Genomic DNA, 21,527 nt, shown 5'->3' with positions numbered 1-21,527 from the left:
TGGATCCACTGTCTTCAGGGTTGAGGCCATTCATAGGTATGGTGTCAACTGCATGCAAGTAAGTATTCTGAGTGTGATGGTTTAAGTTAATTTAGGTTGGTTAGGGTCCTCAAGTATTGCAGTGCCTGGTTGGATCCACTGTCTTCAGGGTTGAGGCCATTCATAGGTTTGGTGTCAACTGCATGCAAGTAAGTATTCTGACTGTGATGGTTTAAGTTAATTTAGGTTGGTTAGGGTCCTCAAGTATTGCAGTGCCTGGTTGGATCCACTGTCTTCAGGGTTGAGGCCATTCATAGGTATGGTGTCAACTGCATGCAAGTAAGTATTCTGAGTGTGATGGTTTAAGTTAATTTAGGTTGGTTAGGGTCCTCAAGTATTGCAGTGCCTGGTTGGATCCACTGTCTTCAGGGTTGAGGCCATTCATAGGTATGGTGTCAACTGCATGCAAGTAAGTATTCTGAGTGTGATGGTTTAAGTTAATTTAGGTTGGTTAGGGTCCTCAAGTATTGCAGTGCCTGGTTGGATCCACTGTCTTCAGGGTTGAGGCCATTCATAGGTATGGTGTCAACTGCATGCAAGTAAGTATTCTGAGTGTGATGGTTTAAGTTAATTTAGGTTGGTTAGGGTCCTCAAGTATTGCAGTGCCTGGTTGGATCCACTGTCTTCAGGGTTGAGGCCATTCATAGGTATGGTGTCAGCTGCATGCAAGTAAGTATTCTGAGTGTGATGGTTTAAGTTAATTTAGGTTGGTTAGGGTCCTCAAGTATTGCAGTGCCTGGTTGGATCCACTGTCTTCAGGGTTGAGGCCATTCATAGGTATGGTGTCAGCTGCATGCAAGTAAGTATTCTGAGTGTGATGGTTTAATTTAATTTAGGTTGGTTAGGGTCCTCAAGTATTGCAGTGCCTGGTTGGATCCACTGTCTTCAGGGTTGAGGCCATTCATAGGTATGGTGTCAGCTGCATGCAAGTAAGTATTCTGAGTGTGATGGTTTAATTTAATTTAGGTTGGTTTGATTCTTTGAGACCTGGTAGGGATTATAGGGAATTAGTGATTAAGGTTAGAAAGTGAACAAGACAAGTGTGATAGTTCATTTTGATTAAGTAGGGGTCAAAGGTGCCAAGACCCTGCCTGGTGTTCTTTGAAAACATGCTCTTGGAGCTCTTACTGCAGATGCTCAAATTGCAGACTTATTTAATTTGGGATGGGGCTGTGATGTTTTTGGGTTTTTTCCATAATTTGTTTTCAAAAATCAAAAGGTGGGATGGTCCTAGAGGTGATTTTGCACCTGTTTGTCCCATTCTTTTTGCTGGCATTTTATTCTATTTACCTTGTCTTGATTAGTATGTGCAATATTTATATATAATATATTTTGTAATTGTATATGAGCCAGTGATGAAGCATAATAAATAAATAAATAAATAAAAAAGAGATAGGTTGGCACTTTTGGGGGCTATAGGAAAGATAACCACATCATCAGACTACCAGAAGATGAGTGCCTGCTGAACCACCAATGGACAGTTGACACTGTATATTCTACAAGGAAACTCCCGAACCACTGTGCAGCTCTGTGCCAACTAATGCCAAATATGCAAACCCCAGATTCTAGGCTTCGACAGTCTGTGAGGTCACATGACCTTACAGTCGAGATACTATGCTCAAACATTGTCAGCATGTACCATCTTCAGTCTGCATGTAATATGCTCTCCCTGTGCATTTCCCTGACATTGGGCCAGCTTCAGCAAGGAGGTTAATGCCCTGTGTGCTAGCCATATGCTTCAACATAGAAAAGTTTTGAGATATTTTCTGAAATATCAAGAGCTATCTCAAGAACCATTGAACCAATACTAGGCTTGTTTGTACTCATTTTAATGCATTTTTCATGCTGATTCCAAATATGGTCATGAACATTTATAATTCTGAAATTTTTGAATTTGTAAAAAAATTGGAACTTGTCGTCTGCAGTCGACACCTACGGGGAGAGAGTTAATAGCTATGTGGGCACAAACCTGTCAACAGTCTCTATAAGATGCTATTTGCATGGTGTTAATGCTTTGATATGCTTTGTCATTAAAAAAAACAACAGAATTAGCAAACAATATTTTGTAACTTTCAATTTTTTTATTCATATCAGGTGGTGTATTCAATCAAAGAACAAACAGGCAGTGATGATTGGAGACATTTTGAGATTGATGAAAACACCGGTGAAATCACAACCACCAGGAGATTTGACTGGGAAGATAAAAATTACTTTCTTATTGAAGTTGAAGCTACTGACGGCATGGAATCACATACAGGTGGGTTTATTGTTGTGTTATTGGTGGTTTTTTTATATTAAATACAGTGATGAAACTTTGTGAGTTTACTATACCGTAAACGTTCGCCTAATGGCGCTATGGGCTCCCTCAAAATAAGTGGAATTTTAGGCACAACTAGTAAAAGTGCCCTCCTGTAAAATTCACACCAGCAAATAAGGGCACGGAACTTTAATACTTTTGGGATTTCAGAGGAGGGAGCTATCTATTTGCGCATGAAATTTACTCCAAGGCAAAAGGAGCCCATAATGCGCCATTAGGCTTAACGTTACTGTATATATTTTACTTCATTGCAAGAATAGAAGCTTTACAAAACTGTGAAAATGGACAAAACATCAATCAAAATCATCACTGATTGATAAATGGCGACAATTTTGATTTGATACGAACCATTGTATTTGATTCAATATAATCAAAGAGAGAATTAAAAATACTAGTTTGCGTCTGACATCATCTGTCAATCAAAGTCAGAAATGGTTTGTTTACGATTCTGTCGTGATTATCAATTTCTGAGCATGCCCTATGGTTATTTTATAACTTCTAAACATGCAAACCATCTCCCAAAGTTAATTAAAGAAGGGGAGCAAAGAAAATTTGACTTGAGATCAGTGCCCTACCATCTGAGCTATCCAGCCCTATGATGGACAGTGATCCCAGTTACTAATAAATTTATATATAGACTAGGTATAATATATTAAATGAAGAAGCTCCCCCTTCTTTTGGCAGAAACAGGATTTGAACTGGTGACATCTGGTTTGCAAGACTAGTGCTCTACCATCTGAGCTTTCCAGCCCTATGATGGATGGCGATCCCAATATCTTTGCTCAGGGGCTGGTCTGAGCCTTGAATTTGTACTGTCAACCGTGTTGTTGTATTAATAATTCATTCACTTGAGGATGTACCATAAGTCTAAACATTATACTTTATTGTAGCACTTTACTGTGTTTCTTATTCCAGCAGCTATGACACAGCCGGCAAATTACATCAATGAACCTCCCGGTAATGATCATACATGTGATCGCTCACTAGCAGCTAGCTCAATTTGCATGTTATTGAGCTTTGACCTTTCGTAGTTTTTGAAATTTCATATCCCACTGAATGCCCCTTTTTTCATTATGTCATTTTTGATATTCAGTTGTTTTGCTCAGTTGCATGGCTTTAAATTCTCTTTCTAAAAAAATGATAAAGTTGATCCCATGTGATCTTTGATCCCATTCATGACCTTTGACCTATGAATATTTTGCATCGCATACATCAGCTCCTTATTCCTGATTGTATCAAACTTGCCAAAATTAATCTTAAAGCTTAAATTCACATCAAAAATCATCAAAGCAATTCCCAAAGCTGAAAATGGTGCTGTAGCATGACTAGTTGGCTTATTTCTTTCCTTCTCAACATTTTTGGGAAATATGTTCATTTCTTGGTCTTCTTTTCCAGTTATTGGTGCTCTTTGATTTGAAGGGAAGTGAATACAACAAGCTTCTAGTTTTGTTAGCTGTATGTTTAAGATGACAATTTCAATATTAAAGATTTCTTAACTAAAAAAATTTGTGTTGTAGTCAGGATTTAGTTTGTATTAAATCAATGTATTTGTGCTCAAATTGTTGCTTTATGCTTTTGGATATTCTAATTATTCTTACATACATTACACAAGTCCTTGCATGTAATTTGCTAGTAGTTATGTGTTTAAGTGATACTTTGAACCAGTTGCATATAATTTTGAAAAAGTTTTGTGTATTTTTGAACATCCTCCCTTTTAGGTGTTTTTTAAATGAAGTATTAATGTGTTTAGAATAAATGACATTTATGTATTTCTGATTGTATATAAATATGTATAATGAATATGTTTGTTATAGCTTGTGGGTTAGGCCTATATAGAAGCAAAGAACTGTGGGGTGTGATGTTAGTAAATAGGGTGTGAGATGGTATAGCCATATCAATTTCTAATCCGGTATCATTCCAAATAATAGTAAGCCTAGATATAGGCTATTCCAGTTGAAATTCAAAAACATTCCACTGCCTCGCTCAACCACCAAAATGACTATAATGGGACAATGTATGGAAATCACATTAATATTTTCATTTTGAATGCTAAAATGTACCTGAAAAGTAATCATAATTTTTGCTTAAAACAGGCCAAAAGGATTTTAGTCAATTTTATACCAATATTTCAAGACATGCGGAGTCAACTTATCCCTTACTCCTCCGCCCCTGGTTGATATGCCACAGGTCTAAGCTGGCTTTCACAGCATTCTACTTCAGCAAGTCAGAAGTTTCTCAGGTGACAGCCTATACCTTGACATTTTAAGTTCATGTTGCTGATAGAGCCTGAAATTTGTGATTTGTCCCAAATTTTGTACCTGTTACATTTTTAACCCCCCTAAAAACAACTTGTGATTTGGTCCTGTGGATTCAGTGTAACTTCTTTTTTCTTCAGTTAACAGTCTAGATATGCATGTGTTCAAAATTTAGAATGGTCACTTGGCACTTGATAGAGTTAATGAACTTCTGCAAGATTCAAGTAGTCACTGGATGGTCTAATAGCACCTATACCATTGTATAGGTCTTAGATAGTGTACATGTCACTGGAAAGTTATTTTAGATTAGAGGTTCACTGTATAATGGATAATTCACTGCATTTATTCCCACATGGTAGGGTAGGAGTCAGAAGCTGCACTTTGAATTTTTACCCAGGGGCAAGGTGAAATGGGAGGGGGGATTTGACATTTTTTGCACCAGAAGTGGGATTTTTAATTATTTTTGATTCTGACTGGAGGAAAATTGGGGGAAAAGCTCATGTTTTTAGGGAGAAATGCCCCAATACCCTTCTTGGTAGAAATGTTGAGAATAGATGTAATGGGCTATTCAGTTGAAATCCATACACCCCTATGGATTGACCTTAATCTTTCACACAGGGAGTGAATAATACATTATAATTTCAAATGGGGTTTAATGGACGACTCCATTTGAAATCTACACCCCCTGTGTGGAAGATTACGTCCAGTCCATAGGGGTGTATGGACTTCAACTGGCAAAGCCCAATATTTATGCCTGACCAGCTTTATTTTAAGTACCACATTTTTGCGATATGCTCGTAAGAAGTTGTGTTAAGGCCAGTGTAATGGGAGAGAACATGGACCTTTTCGAGCATGATTATTTCTGAATTGTATGTCAAAAGTATATAAAACTATACATTTTTGGAAAGGAAATGAGTCAAGGAATCCCATGGCGACGTCAGATTTGTTCAAAAATCTTGAGTTTTAAAAAAAATCACAAAAATTCACTTTTTTACCCCCATTTTTTTATGAAAAAATAGAAAAAAATCTGTTCGGAGTAAAAAAAATTCAGTTAGCTTTTCATAAAGAAGAGACATGAACTTAGGGAAGGTTTTTTATTTTTTGAAATTTGTCTCTTTTTTGAAATATTGAAAAAACATGTGAAAAAAGCAATTTTGTCACTCTATTAAGCTAAAAATTGCACAGAATGGTGTATAGTTTTGTTTAAAACAAATATTTTGAAAAAATGAGAAATCCTTCCCCAGGCTTTGATGTACTCTAAACGATAGTGCAAAAAGTTAACCTTTTGCTTGCATATTTTTCGAGTTATCTTGTCACAAAAATTGTGCAATATTGTCAAAAGTGAACTCTGAGAAATCGCCGTTTTAGTAAAAAATGTCAAAATTATGCACAAAATGTCCTTATATTTTAAAACGGTAAGACTTTCATGCTTGCAAAAGCTGTATCTGGTGCATGGTCTAAATATGCATCTTTTTGCACCAATAAATCTATAATGTCTGCTTTCAGTGCGCCAAAATTCCAATAGCATTTTGACTGCAAATTTTTGTTTTGTTTACACCACATTTGCTGGCGTGAACAACAAACCGAATGCGCCTAGACTGCGTTGGACATACGCGCAGAGTTGTGCCGCGTCACACTAAGCGAATCGCACACGTAATCAAAATATTTCAGCATTCGCAAGCATTTCTGACTCATTATTTCCGCCAATTTACTAAGCTGTCTTGAGCCATGTGACTTTTTAGAGTTGAAAAGAGTGAAACAAATCAAGCAAAAATACGAGTAAATATTAGCAAGTTGTATTTTATCAGTTTTAAGTGAAAGAATACATCTTAGTGTTGATAAATATCAAGAAATCTCACATTCGGGCGTGAACGAATGTGTCTTCCATTACTCTGGCCTTAAATGCACATGCCATAAAGTGCTGCTGACCCAAAACCTTTGGTCTATGCCTCATGTAAGCTTGCACAAATTAGCATTGTCAAGACTTCATTGAGGCCTAATTAGACAGCTTTTTCCATAAGCTGTATAATCCCATTCTTGGTACTAGGCTAACTCTGAGTATGCTTACATGAGAGTAATACCAAATCTCTGTGACACACATTGTGTAAAACACAGGTTGTTGATGGATTTCATACCTTTCTTAAAAATACAGGCGTAACTTTAGCCCATGCCTGACAATTCAATATGGAGGATTTCCCATTATGCACAACTTATGAAGGCCAGACTCTCCTATAGTCTAAACCTCTTTGTTATCCTAAGAAAATTTTAAATGGCAAAAAATATGTGTATAAACTGTGTTGATCCTGTCAGCTTGTATAATATGTGCTACAAATGTGCTATCACATTACAAACTGTGTATGATGTTAATCCCTATATGTGCATCAATTGTGCTATTACATAACAAAGATCTTCATATTGTAGAAACTGATATTCTTTGATAGAACAGATGAATTTGAATTCTAACATCTGTATTATTTGTGATTGATAATTTCAGATCAAGCCACAATTCAGATTCGTATAGTTGATGTCAACGACAACGAACCCCAGTTTGATCGCACTCTATACCCTGTAGATGTAGCTGAAAATCAGGCTGTTGGTACAGTTATAGAAACAGTTACAGCTGTCGACTTGGACAAAGGTAGGCATAGCTGTCCGGTGTGTGTGTGTGTTGGTGTAGAGTGTATTTATTAACAATTAGTGGGTTTTTAGCGGGTTCACTGTTGGACAAGTTTAGAACTGTCAAGCTTTCGTCAGGAGTAGCTCTGACTTCTTCAGGACAAAGTACCTAAGAATGAGACATGTAGGCTGCCCCTTGCCTACTGATGGCTCTGAAAAGAGCCATTCACTGAAGACTGCCTCTTGTTAACAAGCAGATCTCACCTATCTGCTCAATTTGAATGTTTGGTGACTCTGTAAAGAGCTGTTCACTGAAGACTGCTACTTGTCAACAGAAAAACAAGCAGACCTCACCTATCTGCTAAATTTAAAGGTTTGGTGGCTCTGAAAAGAGCCGTTCACTGAAGACTGAAGCTGAAATTAAGTACAGGAACAGGTGTAATACTAATAGGCCAAGTTTCAAACTGATGCAGCCACAAAAAGTTAGCATAGATGTATATCAAGTTTGCCTAATGAATGAATAGCACTGATGATTTGCATAGTGTATAAGAAGCCTTGAAAATTATTCCATATCAAATCTTGGATCAGAGTTCTGTTCCATTAATCCAGATCAAGACTGCATTAATGCAGAAGGAATCAAACTTGATATGTGTACTTTTGTACAGCATGTGAATACCCCATAACCTGACTAATAAATCTTGATTTAATAAATGTCTGTTCCACATTGAACCAGCATTGTTTTAGTGACTTCAAAGTTTACTAAGACACACCACAAAACCTATGTTTTACAAAACATATTATTCATGTGGATCTGGAGAACATAATTGTGAAGAAATTGTAAAAAAAATCACTACTAATGGAGAATTGGGCTATTCCAGTTGAAATCCCTACACCCCCATGGAAGACATGATCTTCATGATCAGTCACCCACACAGGGGTGTAGAATCCTGTGTGTGAGTGTAAATGGAGTCATCCATTCAGGTAACCCCATAGTCACTCCCTGTGTACTTGAAGAGTAAAGTCATGTCTTCCATAGGGGGTATATGGATTTCAACTGAAATAACCCAATTTATCTGACTGTTCTGTCTATCTGTCTGTTATCAGGCATAGCCTGCCCACTTCAAGTGGAAGGCCTTCCCACGGTGGTGCCATTTACATCTGAATTCGGCCGAAAACATCCATGTAATGCAAGACAATTTGACTATATCCAGGGCCGTATTAACCAAAGTAACCAAAGGCCAGGTGGCCCCAATGTCTAAAAAGGGTGGGCCCAAAGATTTGAATTTGTACTTATTCCTTTAATTTCATGTTAGTAATGTAATTTTTTATCACATCATTGAAAGTCATATCCTTTACTTTATCATCCATAAAAATGCACTTTGTTTTGTTTTATTGTTTTTTAAATTTGCAAGTTGCAACTCCTGCTGGGATGTTGCTCCCCTTTGGGATCCTGCAGAACATCTCTCCCATGGCCGCTTGGAACCTTGCTTATTCATTTGGCATTGCTATATACATTTTGGCCTGGCCAAGGGCTCCGATATTCTTAATACGGCCCTGACTATCTCATCCATCCATCTATATAGTTTGCTGCCTACCATGACCTTTGACATGTATTATTGGCTGGTGCCCCTATTTTGTTGCTAGATAGTCTGTCAATTGTATTTAGTCGTAGAAATAAGCCATGATGCCCATCCATTCCCATGGTATAGCAAACATCCTATGATATTGTAAAGTTTGGTTTGTCCCTGATGGTACATGTATTTGCTTGTTTGTTTGCTTGTTTAACCAGTCGGTCCAGGCAGACACATGCTTGGGTTCTGGTGGGACCAGGCTCAAGCAAAATGCTCATGCCAAGAAAAGCTTATATAAGCATGTTGGCCTGTATGAAGAAAAAAAGAAAGAAACAGAATTGAAGAAAAAGAGCAATGAAAAGGAAGGTTACTCCCAGCAAATCAAGTGTACAATTTTGCACTTAGTTCTTGAGTCAGAAATAAGAAACTGGGAATCCTCATTTCCATGCCTCGATATAAAAGCTGTATGAGTTTTCTATCAAAAGTTCTCAGTGATAATGTGCATGAACCTGTTTTGCCGATCATCAACATCTGAATGCATTCATCAAATATACCATCATCTCTATGCTCAGAGCATGTAATGTATGGCATTCTCCATGAAGTCATAAAACCTTCCAAAATGAATGCTATCCAGCATGGGTTTTTCTTTGTCATGCTGTAATCCATTTTTCATAAATTTCCAAGTTGTATATTCTTCTCTGTGGTACATGATAACAGTTACGTTATTGCCATGTTACATTTTTTAGATTGTAGATAAAACTTGACTCATTTTTATCAACATGTACTCTCTATATTTACCCCAGAAAATGGATCCATACTATATTGTTGTACTTGTTATATTTTACACACCATATCAAGTGATAGTGCAGAGAAGATGTATCGATGAATATTATTAAAACATATTTCCATTTGAATTCGTACAGGTCAAAGCAATCTTCGATACCTTATAGCAGAGGCAACCAAGGAGGCGCTTTTCGTGCTGATCCAATAAATGGTCAAATCAGTATTGCTGCGCCTTTGGATTTTGAGACTTTAAGGACATACACATTAAAATACAGTGCTAACGATGGTCTACACGTTGCCAACACTCGGATTGAAATCACAGTGAATAATGTCAATGACGAAAGGCCGGAATTTGCTGACGATAAATACGAAGCCATGGTGAATGAAAATGACAACAACGCCAAGAGTTATTTTAACGGTAAGGTTTGAGATATGAAAGATCTTTTTTTTAAGTTAAGCTTTCTTTTCCTCTTCTGATTTGAGATTTCTCTTAAACAAAGCCATGAAAGTTATTTGAAAATTATTCATAATGTCAAACATGTTACCCTCTTCTTTTTTGCATTGCTAGAGGCTGGCATTGTATAAAGTTTTTTATCCCACTTGTTAAACCTTGAATCTGATAACTTAGGACCAAGGTCTTAATTTCCAACTGAAAAACTCATTGGCACTTGTTGCAAAATAATGCAGATCTAAAAACCAAAAATCATTATTATCTAAAACTTTTTTCAAAATAAATCCCTCCCAGGTATCAGCTGATGACGGTGATGATGGAGACAACATAGTGTATTCCTTGGAAGGAGTAGATGATGACATATTTGACATCAACCCTGATACCGGTGAGATCAGTCTCCTCCAACCACTGGACAGAGAAGAGGAAGATGAGTGGAATTTCCTCGTCAAGGCAACGGATGAGGGAGGAATGGAAGGTTTTGCAGAGGTGGTGGTAGTAGTGAATAATGAGAATGATAATCCGCCAATCTTGGATCCGGAATATACTGGTTCTATACCAGAAGATGCTGAAGCAGGTAACCTTTTCATTGATGTTTTAAAATTTGTGATAATGCTAATGGCAGAGGGGGCACCTTAGTGGGGGGCACCAAATTTGCTAAATCAGCATCGATTCTGCACCCCCTCCAAGTGATGAAAATCAAAATTTTTGTGTGCTTTGCACAAATGCTCATTTGAAAGATCAATTTAAGACAAAAATTCACTGAACTTCATTATAACCAAAATTACTTAGCGGTCCATGTGAAAATGAAGGGAAGGGCGCCATTATGTATCCTTGGCGCCATTATGTATCCTTGGCGCCATTATGTATCCTTGGCGCCATTATGTATCCTTGGCACCATTATGTATCCTTGGCCCGGCGCTAAAACCCCTAGCGACGCCACTGCTTCCTTGTGGCATACATAGAGCCAACAAAAATAAGATTAACTTGGAAGCCTCATTTGAACCTCATCATAAATTTGCAAATATTGTTGATGGTTGAAAATGCAAAGCTGTATGATTCAAACAGTCTTAGTTTAAAAACTTATGAAATCTGAATTGTTTGAATAGAAAATACTAAAATCTCACAAGTATAGACAAAGTAAAAAACTTCACTTACATTTTCAATTGTTTTTGCCATGTAATGTTTGCTTCCATTTCAATTTTGCATTATTTGCAACAGACTGTTTAGCAGGTCACAACTCGTCTATTGAGGTGGTCACATGCGTACTTATAAATACAGTAAAAGCTTACTGTATCAAGTATATCTTTAAGAATTGGATTGTCTGATATGCTGAGATACAATTTATAATTTATCACCCACCTGGAGTAACTGCCTACACATGACCAGTGTGATGCACTGGTATAAGATGGTATTAAATAAATATTTGATTAATTTGTCAAATTTCAGGTGATTCAGTAATGACCATAATGGCAGACGACGCTGATGATGGCTTACTAGAATACAGCGTGGTTCCCAGACCATCTGACCCAATGGATGGTGCAGATAAATTCCGCATTGATCCAGATACTGGTGAGATTACAGTCAAGAAACCTATTGATAGAGAAGAAGTGCCTGAATATCATCTGCAAATTGAAGTCACAGATGGGCAGAATATGGGTAAGTAGAGAATAATGATAAGAAAGTCAACAGTGATAATAATTATAATCGGGGTAATAAATTGGTTCTTTAATAATGCTCTGCATGCTAGCCATAGGCTTCAACATAAGAAGTCCCAAGTTTTGAGATATTACCTCAAAATATCAAGAGCTATCTCAAAAACCCTGAACCAATACTAGGCTTGTTTGTACTCATTTTAATGCATTTTTCCATGCTGATTCCAAATATGTTCATGAAAATGTACATTTCTGAAATTTTTGACTTTTTAAATTTTTTTAAAAACTTGTCGTCTGCAGTCGACACCCGCGTGAAGAGAGTTAAAGTCTAGAGGGTGAGGTGGCCAAGCGGTTAAAGTGTTGCGTTGTCGACTGGGAGAATATGTTGCCTTAATCTCCCAAAATGTTCCAATAAGGTTGGAAATCCTGCAATTATGTTCAGTTACTTTACTGCAAATAAGTGAAGAATTTTTTCTCACCCCATACACTGCTTAGCACATGCAGATATAGGTAGTATATAAAGCTGCTGGTCCTGTGTACAGAAGAGTCAACCTTGTGCGACCTTATGTTAGAGCTCTTTGAAAAGAGGAGGGGACCATCCCCAGTTCTGATATCTGCAATCAATGCTAGGTTGGAGGATTTTGCATATGTAAACTGTGCACGTAAAGCATGCACGTTATGTTAATACTCAAACATTGGGGTACAGCATGATATAGCAAGGAGGAAGGAACCGCAACTCAAACAGAGTTCCCAAAGAATAAGTTATTGTAGTAAAATTGGATCTTAACACCAAGGAGTTTCATTAGAGGTGGAAGAAGAAAATCTTTATTTTAAATTTTCCTTTGGGATGGATTATCTTTAGAAAACAAAACAAAACAACCATTTATGGTTAAAAGTGTGCCTCTTCAAACCTAGATTATGAAGCAAATATCATTTTGTACAGGAATCACATTATATTATACATATATGCAAATGTTATCCAAATTGGGACCTTTAACATAGTTTCCATGTTCCTATCACCATTATTCCATGAATCCTCATGGATGTGTGTCACCAATTGTTACAGGGCTCCATTTTTCTGTGATTTTGTCTTTTACTGAACCCCCGTGTCAGTTTGGTCCACTTTGTGGTACAGATTTTATATTGGATTAATTTTCTTGGGATTGAAGTGTGAAATAATAAATATTTAACCAACACAGTAAGATTATATCGATATTAATGTCACTAAAGTGTAGTTCATACATAATGCATTATCGAACGGCACACATGATTGGTCCTTAACAATGTTTATACCTGGCTGCTAAGTGTGACAATCATTGGATATAAAAATTAGGGAAATTATGTTTTTGCCCGGCTCTCCACCAATCACACAAGCTGTTAGATTAGCAAGTATGTATGAACAATAGATAATGTCCTCAATTCTATTGATGAAGACCACTTACTCGTATCAATATTAATATCAATGTCAATATCATTATCATTATTTTCTAACAGCCACAACAACTGCTATCATAAAAGTTGAAGATGTCAATGATAATTCCCCATCCTTCATCGGAGGTCCCTATGAGGTGGATGCGCCAGAGACTCTTGCTGTAGGAGAGACTGTGTTGGAGGTCACTGCCTCTGATCCTGATGAGGACTTTAAAGATGATGTTGTGTTCAGTATCAATGGTGGCAATGGTGACGGGCTGTTTGAGATTGTCACTGATAATATCAACCTGGTTGGAATCATTAAAGTAGCTAAGGTTAGTGTCTGATTGACTGTGCTATTCCAGTTGAAAGTCATACACCCCCTATGGAAGGCATGGCCTTAATCTCCCAAACAGGGGGTGTAAATTACAAATGGAGTCACTCATTTAGATAATTCCATTTGAAATTCACACTGCCTGTGTTGAAGATTAAGGTCTTGTCTTCCATAGGGTGTATGGATTTCAACTGGAATAGCCCAATGCTTATTGTTTATTATTTTAATAAAAATCTGGAGCATTCCGAGTTTATTAACACTTTTCATACAAACCCTATTTAATAAAGTCACAACTTCCATCTCTTTTCAGCCTTTGGATTTCGAGACCCAATCCCAACTCCACACGTTGAATCTTCTGGTGTCTGATGGTGTAAATCCTTCAGATAGCACCACGGCAGCGATATCCATCCTTGACATCAGTGATGAACCACCAATGTTTGATGAAGACCAATATGAAGCCACTATCCCTGAAGACACTGCTGTAGGTGATGAGGTCATCAGAGTAACAGCTTCTGACCCAGAGTCAGGTCCAGCAGGAGATTTTAAGTAAGCAGTTGATTCAAAATGTCTGACTATGGATATATTACTTCTGAGGGTTGAGAAGCAGAAATGGTTTGATTGTGAGTTAAGGCTGGCTGGTTATCAACCCTTGACTTATTCGCTATTTGAATAAGTTACTAGGCCAAGGCATAGTGTATGTCATTGACACAGAGCACCAGATAATTTTTGACAATGGAATTTTAAACAAAATGGAAAATTTAAAAAAGATTTCATTTTGAGTGGGGATGGGAGGTGGTGGTATGTGTGTGCTACAAGTATACCTCTGTTAACAGATCACAACTTTGATGGTGTGTGTGGTAAGTACAAGTATGCTGCACATCGTATTGCAGCTTTGGAGCAAAACTATTCATCGAAGATAGGGGTGTAAAAAAAACTGTACACAGTCCATAGTTATTTATACAGGGGAAAGAAGAATTACACATCTCACACTAGCACTATTAATCATGATTTTACAAATGGAAACATGACATGCATAGGCAGACATACCAGAGTAAAAACTCCGGACATACCTGCCTATGCGGGGACTTGAACCCCAGACCACTTGCTTGAGGTTTATGTTAACATGTCAAGTGTTAGGATTAGGGGTAGAGTTAGGGCTGGACTGAAATGGGTTGAACTTGAATATAACCCCATTAGTGTGTTGTAAGGTTGCAAAGAATTGAACCCTCACATAAACAGTGGTGTAACTAGAGGAGTGTGCCTGAAGCCTATTCAAATGAATTGGTAAATGTGTATGAAGAGGGTCTAGAGTTTACCCCCCTCTCAAACACTGCACACTGGCTCCACTACTGCCCCTTCAGTTACAAAAGTCTGGCTACAAAATCAAACACATATGAATGTATCATCTTGTGCTTTTTGTTGCAGATACGACATTCTTGATGAGTCCAATCCAGATGGTTTATTTGACATCAACCCAGACACAGGTGCAGTCACAGTTGCTAAGGATCTGGACAGAGAGACTGTGGAAGAACATGAGCTGGTCTTATTGGCTGTTGACAGAGGTAATGTGAAATGGAATAATACTGGAATTAAAGAGCAGTTTGTTTTTAGGGCCAATCCTGTGTCCTTCATGTGGTCCACAATGGCCTCATCTCAATGACATAGTTCAATAATCTCAATTAAACACTCATAGTGCAAAATTTGACCTCAAGTTGCAGAGTATGAGTTTTGTATCCAAATTTTCTAAGGTCATTCAATGAATGTACAAATGTATTGGGGTTAAAGAACTGTGCCCGGATAGATGAACATGTTGTGGATCCTAGTGGTAGGGGTAGTGGACTATGGAGAAGTCTATCCATACTGGGGATTACTGGTTGACACATTCTAAGTGCCTTGAGCATCATTCATTCAAACTTTGGGTCTATTTCCTAGGTGATCCACCACAAACTGGAACAGCTACTCTGGTAGTCACCTTGTCAGATGTGGCAGATGCCGACCCATATTTCCTGCCATATGTAGCAGAGACACCAGAAAGCACCCCACCACCTCAACAAGTTGTTACATTGACAGCTGCTGATGATGACATCGGATCCAATAGAGGAGGACCGCCTTTTACATATCGGTTATTGAATAGTGACTTCATTGAGCAGTTCTTCAGCTATGATGTTAATGCTGGTAAGTGTTTAGTATTGTGGAGTGGGGTGAGTGTATTTCTGTGTGAGGGTGTTTGTTTGCATTTGTATGCATATGTGCATTTGTAAAGACCTATGAATACCAGAAAATACAGGCTGGATGTTTATTAAAAAGCCTGCCTCTTCCAAATGCAACATTGGATACTCTTGAAATGTCCAGAATGTATAGTTCCTGACTTGTTATACAGTTAATCTACAAATTATTTGGATCTTATGTTGATGTGTCAGATTCATGCATTATCACTGAATACTGGTGGGTACCAATCAGTTTGATCATAGATTTTTGATACAGCTTGTACAAAGATAAGGCCAAAAAAAAAATTGTTGTGTTGCCCTCAACCCCCCGACCCTAAATCCTGGAAAATCAGGGGAGCCATTTTTTTTTTTTTTTTTGAATGATGATTTTTACAGATTTGTTCAAAAAAATCAAAGTTTTTCACTTTAAATTAATATTTTATTGAGAGACTAGTCTTTAATTGATGTCTAACAGGTATCCAGAAGTCAAAATTGACACATGTCTCCTAATTGAAGAAGTATTATTTAATATTTGAGGGGATTTTTAAAAACTGAAGGTTTAAAAAAATTAAAATAAAAAAAATTAAAAAAATCCGACCATCCTACCCAACTTTCCCATTTTCCCACTTGAGGGCAACACAACAATATTTTTTTTTGGCCTAACTGAGGACACACAGGAAAAATGGTCACTTTTATACCAGCATATTGCAAACAAGGTTAAAATGCATAAAACCGATTTTCGTTTGCCAGACCTGGTCTGATCTCGGTTGGATAGTAAGTCAAATGGGTCGACGGTTTAAAGCTTAGCTTTGGGTGTGCAAGATCTTTGATAAGATAGGAAAAGGTTATAGGTCCTTGTTTGCAGGTATTACAAGTATGTATGAGGGTGTTCAGTGAGCATGGGCATGTTTGTGATTTGTGATGAAGTCAATTAAAAAGTAGGTTGACCAATGCAAATAAGTATCTAAATAATTAACTTTAAAAGTGAAAATACATGTAGTGTAATCAAAATCTTTTATTGATTTCCTTGTGAAAAGCATAATTAAATACCTTTCATGTCAAGTGAGACAGTAGTTCCAATAATTGTAACTCACGGCTCCGACCGTGAGTTCCAAGGAGCTATGTGTATGTGCCGCCGCGATTTAGCGTGCATTCATCACCATATTCACATGTACACAGTCGTGGAGTGTACTTTTTGCTGCTCATAAAAAGCACTCAAAAATCATCTTTTTAAATATTTTTTTGGACTAAAGCTGATGCGTAGAATAAGTTGAGCAATCACAGATGACATACATCAGTGACACAGGTTTCTAAAGTGAGTATTTTACTAGATATACTAATGCAAACTTGTAAAAATAAAACCCTGGAGGCACCTTACGGGAGTATCTACAACTTGAGAACAAGTCCTCAAACGTTCGAAATTTGTAGTTACTACAACTAAGTGAGACAGTGCAGAATTTTGACTTGTTGCTTCATTTAAAAGAATATTTTCTTTTAAACTATACATACATTTTCTGTATAAAGGCTAAAAATAAGGCTATGTCTCAAAGCCCATGGCAGTTTTAAAAAGAATGCAGAAAGAGGGTTTTTTTTAAAGATTGTTATTTTTTTTAAACAAAATTTTGAATTAAAATGTCATTTTCAAGTGTTCAAAAGTACACAGTATGAAATAGTGGGTGATTTACACAATTGAAGTACAAATATCAATTGTTTTCTACCTAAACAATGCGAGTATCAAATCAAGTAACTTTTCTTCCAAATTTGTTTCAGAATTTCATGATTTTACGGCAAAAAAAGGGGGGAAAAAGGGAAAAAATGAATTTGCCGTTTCACCTGACATAACAATTTTCTTTTAGCCTAATTCCTGTTTTGATATTTTTTAATGTTGCAGATAACACGGTGACCATCAGCACCAAGGCAGAATTTGATCGTGAAGAACAGGAGAATTACGGGATGATATTCGAGATAACGGAGACACGAAATGGGAATACAGGTGTAGGCACCAGCACTGTTACCATCAGTATTACAGATGTAAATGATAACCCACACAAGGGAACTACAAAAGAAATGCTTGTCTATGCATATGAAGGTAATACAGGACTTTGTTTAAAGTTACACAATATGCACTTGCGCTTACACTTAGGGCACTATCAGATGTGTGAGAGTTCAGCTTTTAAGCTGATTTCAGCTTTTTTTTATTACCCAAATTTACTTGTTTTCTGTCATTTTCAGCCCATATTTGGCATTTGTACCCTGATTTTACGCTGTTTTTTGGCTTTTTTAGTAGTTTTCCTCTTTTGTTGTCTGAGGCCTCTCACACCCCTGCACTATACCTTGATGTATACAGCTTCAATTTTTCAGGAAGATCGCAAGAAGTCTGTATTTTTTCTTTACATTATGCTCTTTGTATACTATGATTAGCTTGTAGTAGGAGGAAATTATTCGGTTTTGTTACTCTGCACGTTAGTTAAGTCCTAACTTATGTTCGAGTAAATTCACAAAAGTGGCAGTCAGTTACGCAATACGCAAAGCGCACTTTACATAGGTGCTGCGCCCAACTGTGTGAACACCATTCTATATCATATCAATACACAATCTTATGAGTCCTGCCTATTACGAGCTGATCATAGTATAGGTAATAGAATAGAAATTAAATGGGTATATAGTATTTCTTACAGTATCCATGATTGGTTAATCAGATGATATAATCATCTAAGTAACCAATCAAAATAAAGCTTTTAGATTTCTTAGTAATATTTATGCTTAATCCCTTATCGCCCTAGTTTTCTTACCATATATCTCATTGGCTCAATACATGATATAACCCTCTTTGTGGCCAATCAAAATAGTTCTTTACGGATGATCATTTGGCCAGTAGTGCCTGTGGGGTTAACCTTACGCTGGGTTCATATTAATTACTAAAAAACATAAGAACAATTTATTATAAGATCATAACCGACTAACAACTCTTAACTCGTAATTTGATCTATTAAGTTTTTTTTTGCTTGTCTTCCAGGATCCATTCCAGAGAGTTCCATTGGCTATGTTGGTGTGATAGATCCTGATACCATAGAAGACAAAACATATATACCAAAACCAAATGATGATTACAAACAGTTTGAGGTAAGCTTACTTGCATTCTGTATGTATACTCTGTAAGCACCAACTGTCTCTCCAGAACTCAACCTATGATTTATTAATTTATCTGGTAATTCAATGATTGCATGCATAGACTTTTCAAATCGAAGTTTTTTATGGATGTCCTGTGTAAGATATTGATATTTACACCTGCGACATCATTTTATGTCAAAATTATTTGTACTGAAAACACAGGGGTTGATGTACATAGACCGCTCGATCACTTGTTAAAAAAAGTTCAAAAAAAGATAACTAAGTCGAAGGCAACCAATTTGCATGTACTATATGAACAATAATTGTACAAGGATTACTTGGCGACTTCAAAATTTGAAGAAAAAAATCGCCTTCGGCTTAAAAATCCGGTAAAACTTGAAAATTTATGAAAATTCAGCTCAAAATCCAAGATGGCGGCCGTAAAGTGAAAATTGTCAGAAGAAGAAAACTAAATCGAAGCCAAGCCATTAACATGTCTCACATGATAGGTAATTGCATACAGATTAATTGGGGACTTTAAAAAATGAAGAAAAAATTGGTCTTTGGTTTCAAAATGCACAAAATGGCAACAATCCAAAATGGCGGATATACAAATAAATGATCCTGTGAAAAATAATGAACATTTGCACTTTTCTTTCCATCCATCTTGTAACACACACAAAAATTCCTTCTTTTTTAAGGTGGATGAAGACACTGGTGAAGTGACCATCAAGGCCAATACACCAGGAGGAACATACACCTTTAAGGTCACAGTCAAAGATGATGGCAGATATCCTGATGTAGTCTCAACAGTCAGAGTCAATGTCAAAGATATCAGCACTGAAGCTGTGCAGAGCTCGGGATCCTTCCGCTTCGAAGATGTCACCGCAGAAGAGTTCATCGCCAAGCCAGATCCTGACAAGCCTAGTAAACAAGAAGTCTTGCTGGATATACTTGTGGACATACTGCCAGCAAAGAAAGAGAATATTGATATCTTTAGCATCATCAACGTACCGGGAATGGAGAGGACTATTGATGTGAGATACACGGCTCATGGGTCACCGGTATATCCGGCTTCGCAGATGAATGCAGCGGCATTAGCTAATATGGATAGGGTAAGATATAATACTCAAAGACCTTATGGAATCACAATAAGTAAAAATGTGTATCCATGTAAACTTTGGAATAATTCTGTTATCCCCTGCACAAGTATAACCCTAACCCTAATCCTAGCCCCAACCCTAACCCTAAAAAATAGGGTGCGCAGAATTGTATTGAAAACACAGGGTGCACAGGGTAAACCAGAATTGTACCCAATTTGATCCAACTTTGAACTTTTTAGGAAACTAAAAGAACTACCTCTTTTTGCAATCTTGTGACACTTTGTCATTTTGGGCCACTTTATGTGACTAATAATGCTGCAGAGGTTTGCACTTTTTGTGCCCCTTTTTCTGATAATTTTTTCTGATAATTCTCTCCCCCAGCTTGCAGCGGCATTAGGAGTCACCATTGGCCAAATACCTGTAGATGAATGCATCCACGAATACGTATGCGAGTCTTCCTGCACCAATGTCATCGTTGTGGACCCAACACCGACTGTCATCAATACTCCTACCCAGTCCTTGGCTGCAATCTCATCACGTGTGGTGCCACAGTGTGTGTGTGGTGCCAAGATGGCACAAGCTGGGCCATGTGTAGCAGGGCTTACATGCATTAATGGTGGGACATGTACTAATACAGAAGGTGGACATACGTAAGTTTTACAGATAAGAATACTAAAAATTAATCAGAAGCAAAGATGCATGTGCTTTCGAAAAATATTTATTTTAGAAGTGATATTTGTGAGTTTTAGAGTAAGGAGTGATTTATAGCTCCTGAAGAAGGCTTTTCTTAGACTTTTTCAGGAGTGCTATTCATAGCTCTCCCAAACATTCAGGATATTGTGGCTCACATGCAACTTGTGCAAGGTATGCCCTTTCTTATCTTTCTTTCATATTTCACAATTTGGCTGCCAAGCACTTACAAGGTCTTGAGTGGAACATGTTTAACAAGTTTGGAACCAAGCAGTAAAGGTTAAGAAGATATTCTTTCTCAATGGGAATTCATAATAGTATTTCTACAAAAATACACTGTTGGTTATCACAGTACCAGTGAAGCTGGTCCCTGTGTGAGTAGGCAAGCTTTCAGATGTGTCTCTGACTTCATCAGGACTGGGGAAGTCAAGAGACACATTTGGCAAAAGCTCAATCACTCACACAGGGACCAGCTGCACCAGTACTGTGATAACCTGCAATGTACTCGTAGGAATACTCTTAACTTTTTAAACAATAGGAGTTATAACACTATTCTTATGCAATATAAAAGATTTAAACCAAGCCAGAGTATTATCATTGATGCTGTTTTTTCATGACACAGATGTGAATGTCGAAGTGGTTATGATGGCCCAGATTGTCAACAAACCAAGAGAAGCTTCAAGGATGGGTTTGCCTTCTTTGACACCCTGCAACAATGTCTTGAGACACACACCTCTTTGGAATTCATCACCACTTCACCAGATGGCACTCTGTTGTACAATGGACCAATGGCAGATCCTATCAAAGACGATGATCCAACTGATTTTATCTTGATTGAACTGATCGGTGGAAAACCGGTGCTAATGTTAGATCTGGGATCCGGGATTGAGAAGTTTGACATGCATGGATCACCTCGATTGGATGATGGTGAATGGCATAGACTGGATGTATTCAGGAATGGAAAAGTAAGTGCACTGTTAACCCCATG

The 21,527-nt window shown here is 37.4% G+C and overlaps 1 protein-coding gene across 1 annotated transcript in view; it reads left to right on the top strand.

The window, feature by feature from the left end:
• LOC140172750 (neural-cadherin-like) overlaps positions 1-21,527 on the top strand; it is a 157,985-nt gene that overhangs the window by 118,955 nt on the left and 17,503 nt on the right. Inside the window, 17 exon segments of the mRNA XM_072195881.1 lie at positions 2,134-2,296; positions 3,272-3,313; positions 7,106-7,249; positions 8,332-8,409; positions 9,722-9,747; positions 9,750-10,004; positions 10,327-10,606; positions 11,479-11,688; positions 13,179-13,429; positions 13,739-13,974; positions 14,854-14,990; positions 15,361-15,603; positions 17,527-17,724; positions 18,652-18,758; positions 19,448-19,861; positions 20,231-20,499; positions 21,162-21,504. Coding sequence (XP_072051982.1) covers positions 2,134-2,296; positions 3,272-3,313; positions 7,106-7,249; positions 8,332-8,409; positions 9,722-9,747; positions 9,750-10,004; positions 10,327-10,606; positions 11,479-11,688; positions 13,179-13,429; positions 13,739-13,974; positions 14,854-14,990; positions 15,361-15,603; positions 17,527-17,724; positions 18,652-18,758; positions 19,448-19,861; positions 20,231-20,499; positions 21,162-21,504 — 3,396 coding nt within the window.

The sequence above is a fragment of the Amphiura filiformis genome, chromosome 16 (genome assembly GCF_039555335.1).
Source record: "Amphiura filiformis chromosome 16, Afil_fr2py, whole genome shotgun sequence".
Classification (NCBI taxonomy): domain Eukaryota; kingdom Metazoa; phylum Echinodermata; class Ophiuroidea; order Amphilepidida; family Amphiuridae; genus Amphiura; species Amphiura filiformis.
Note: the sequence above shows the minus strand (reverse complement) of the source record. Positions and strands in the feature narration are given on the sequence as shown.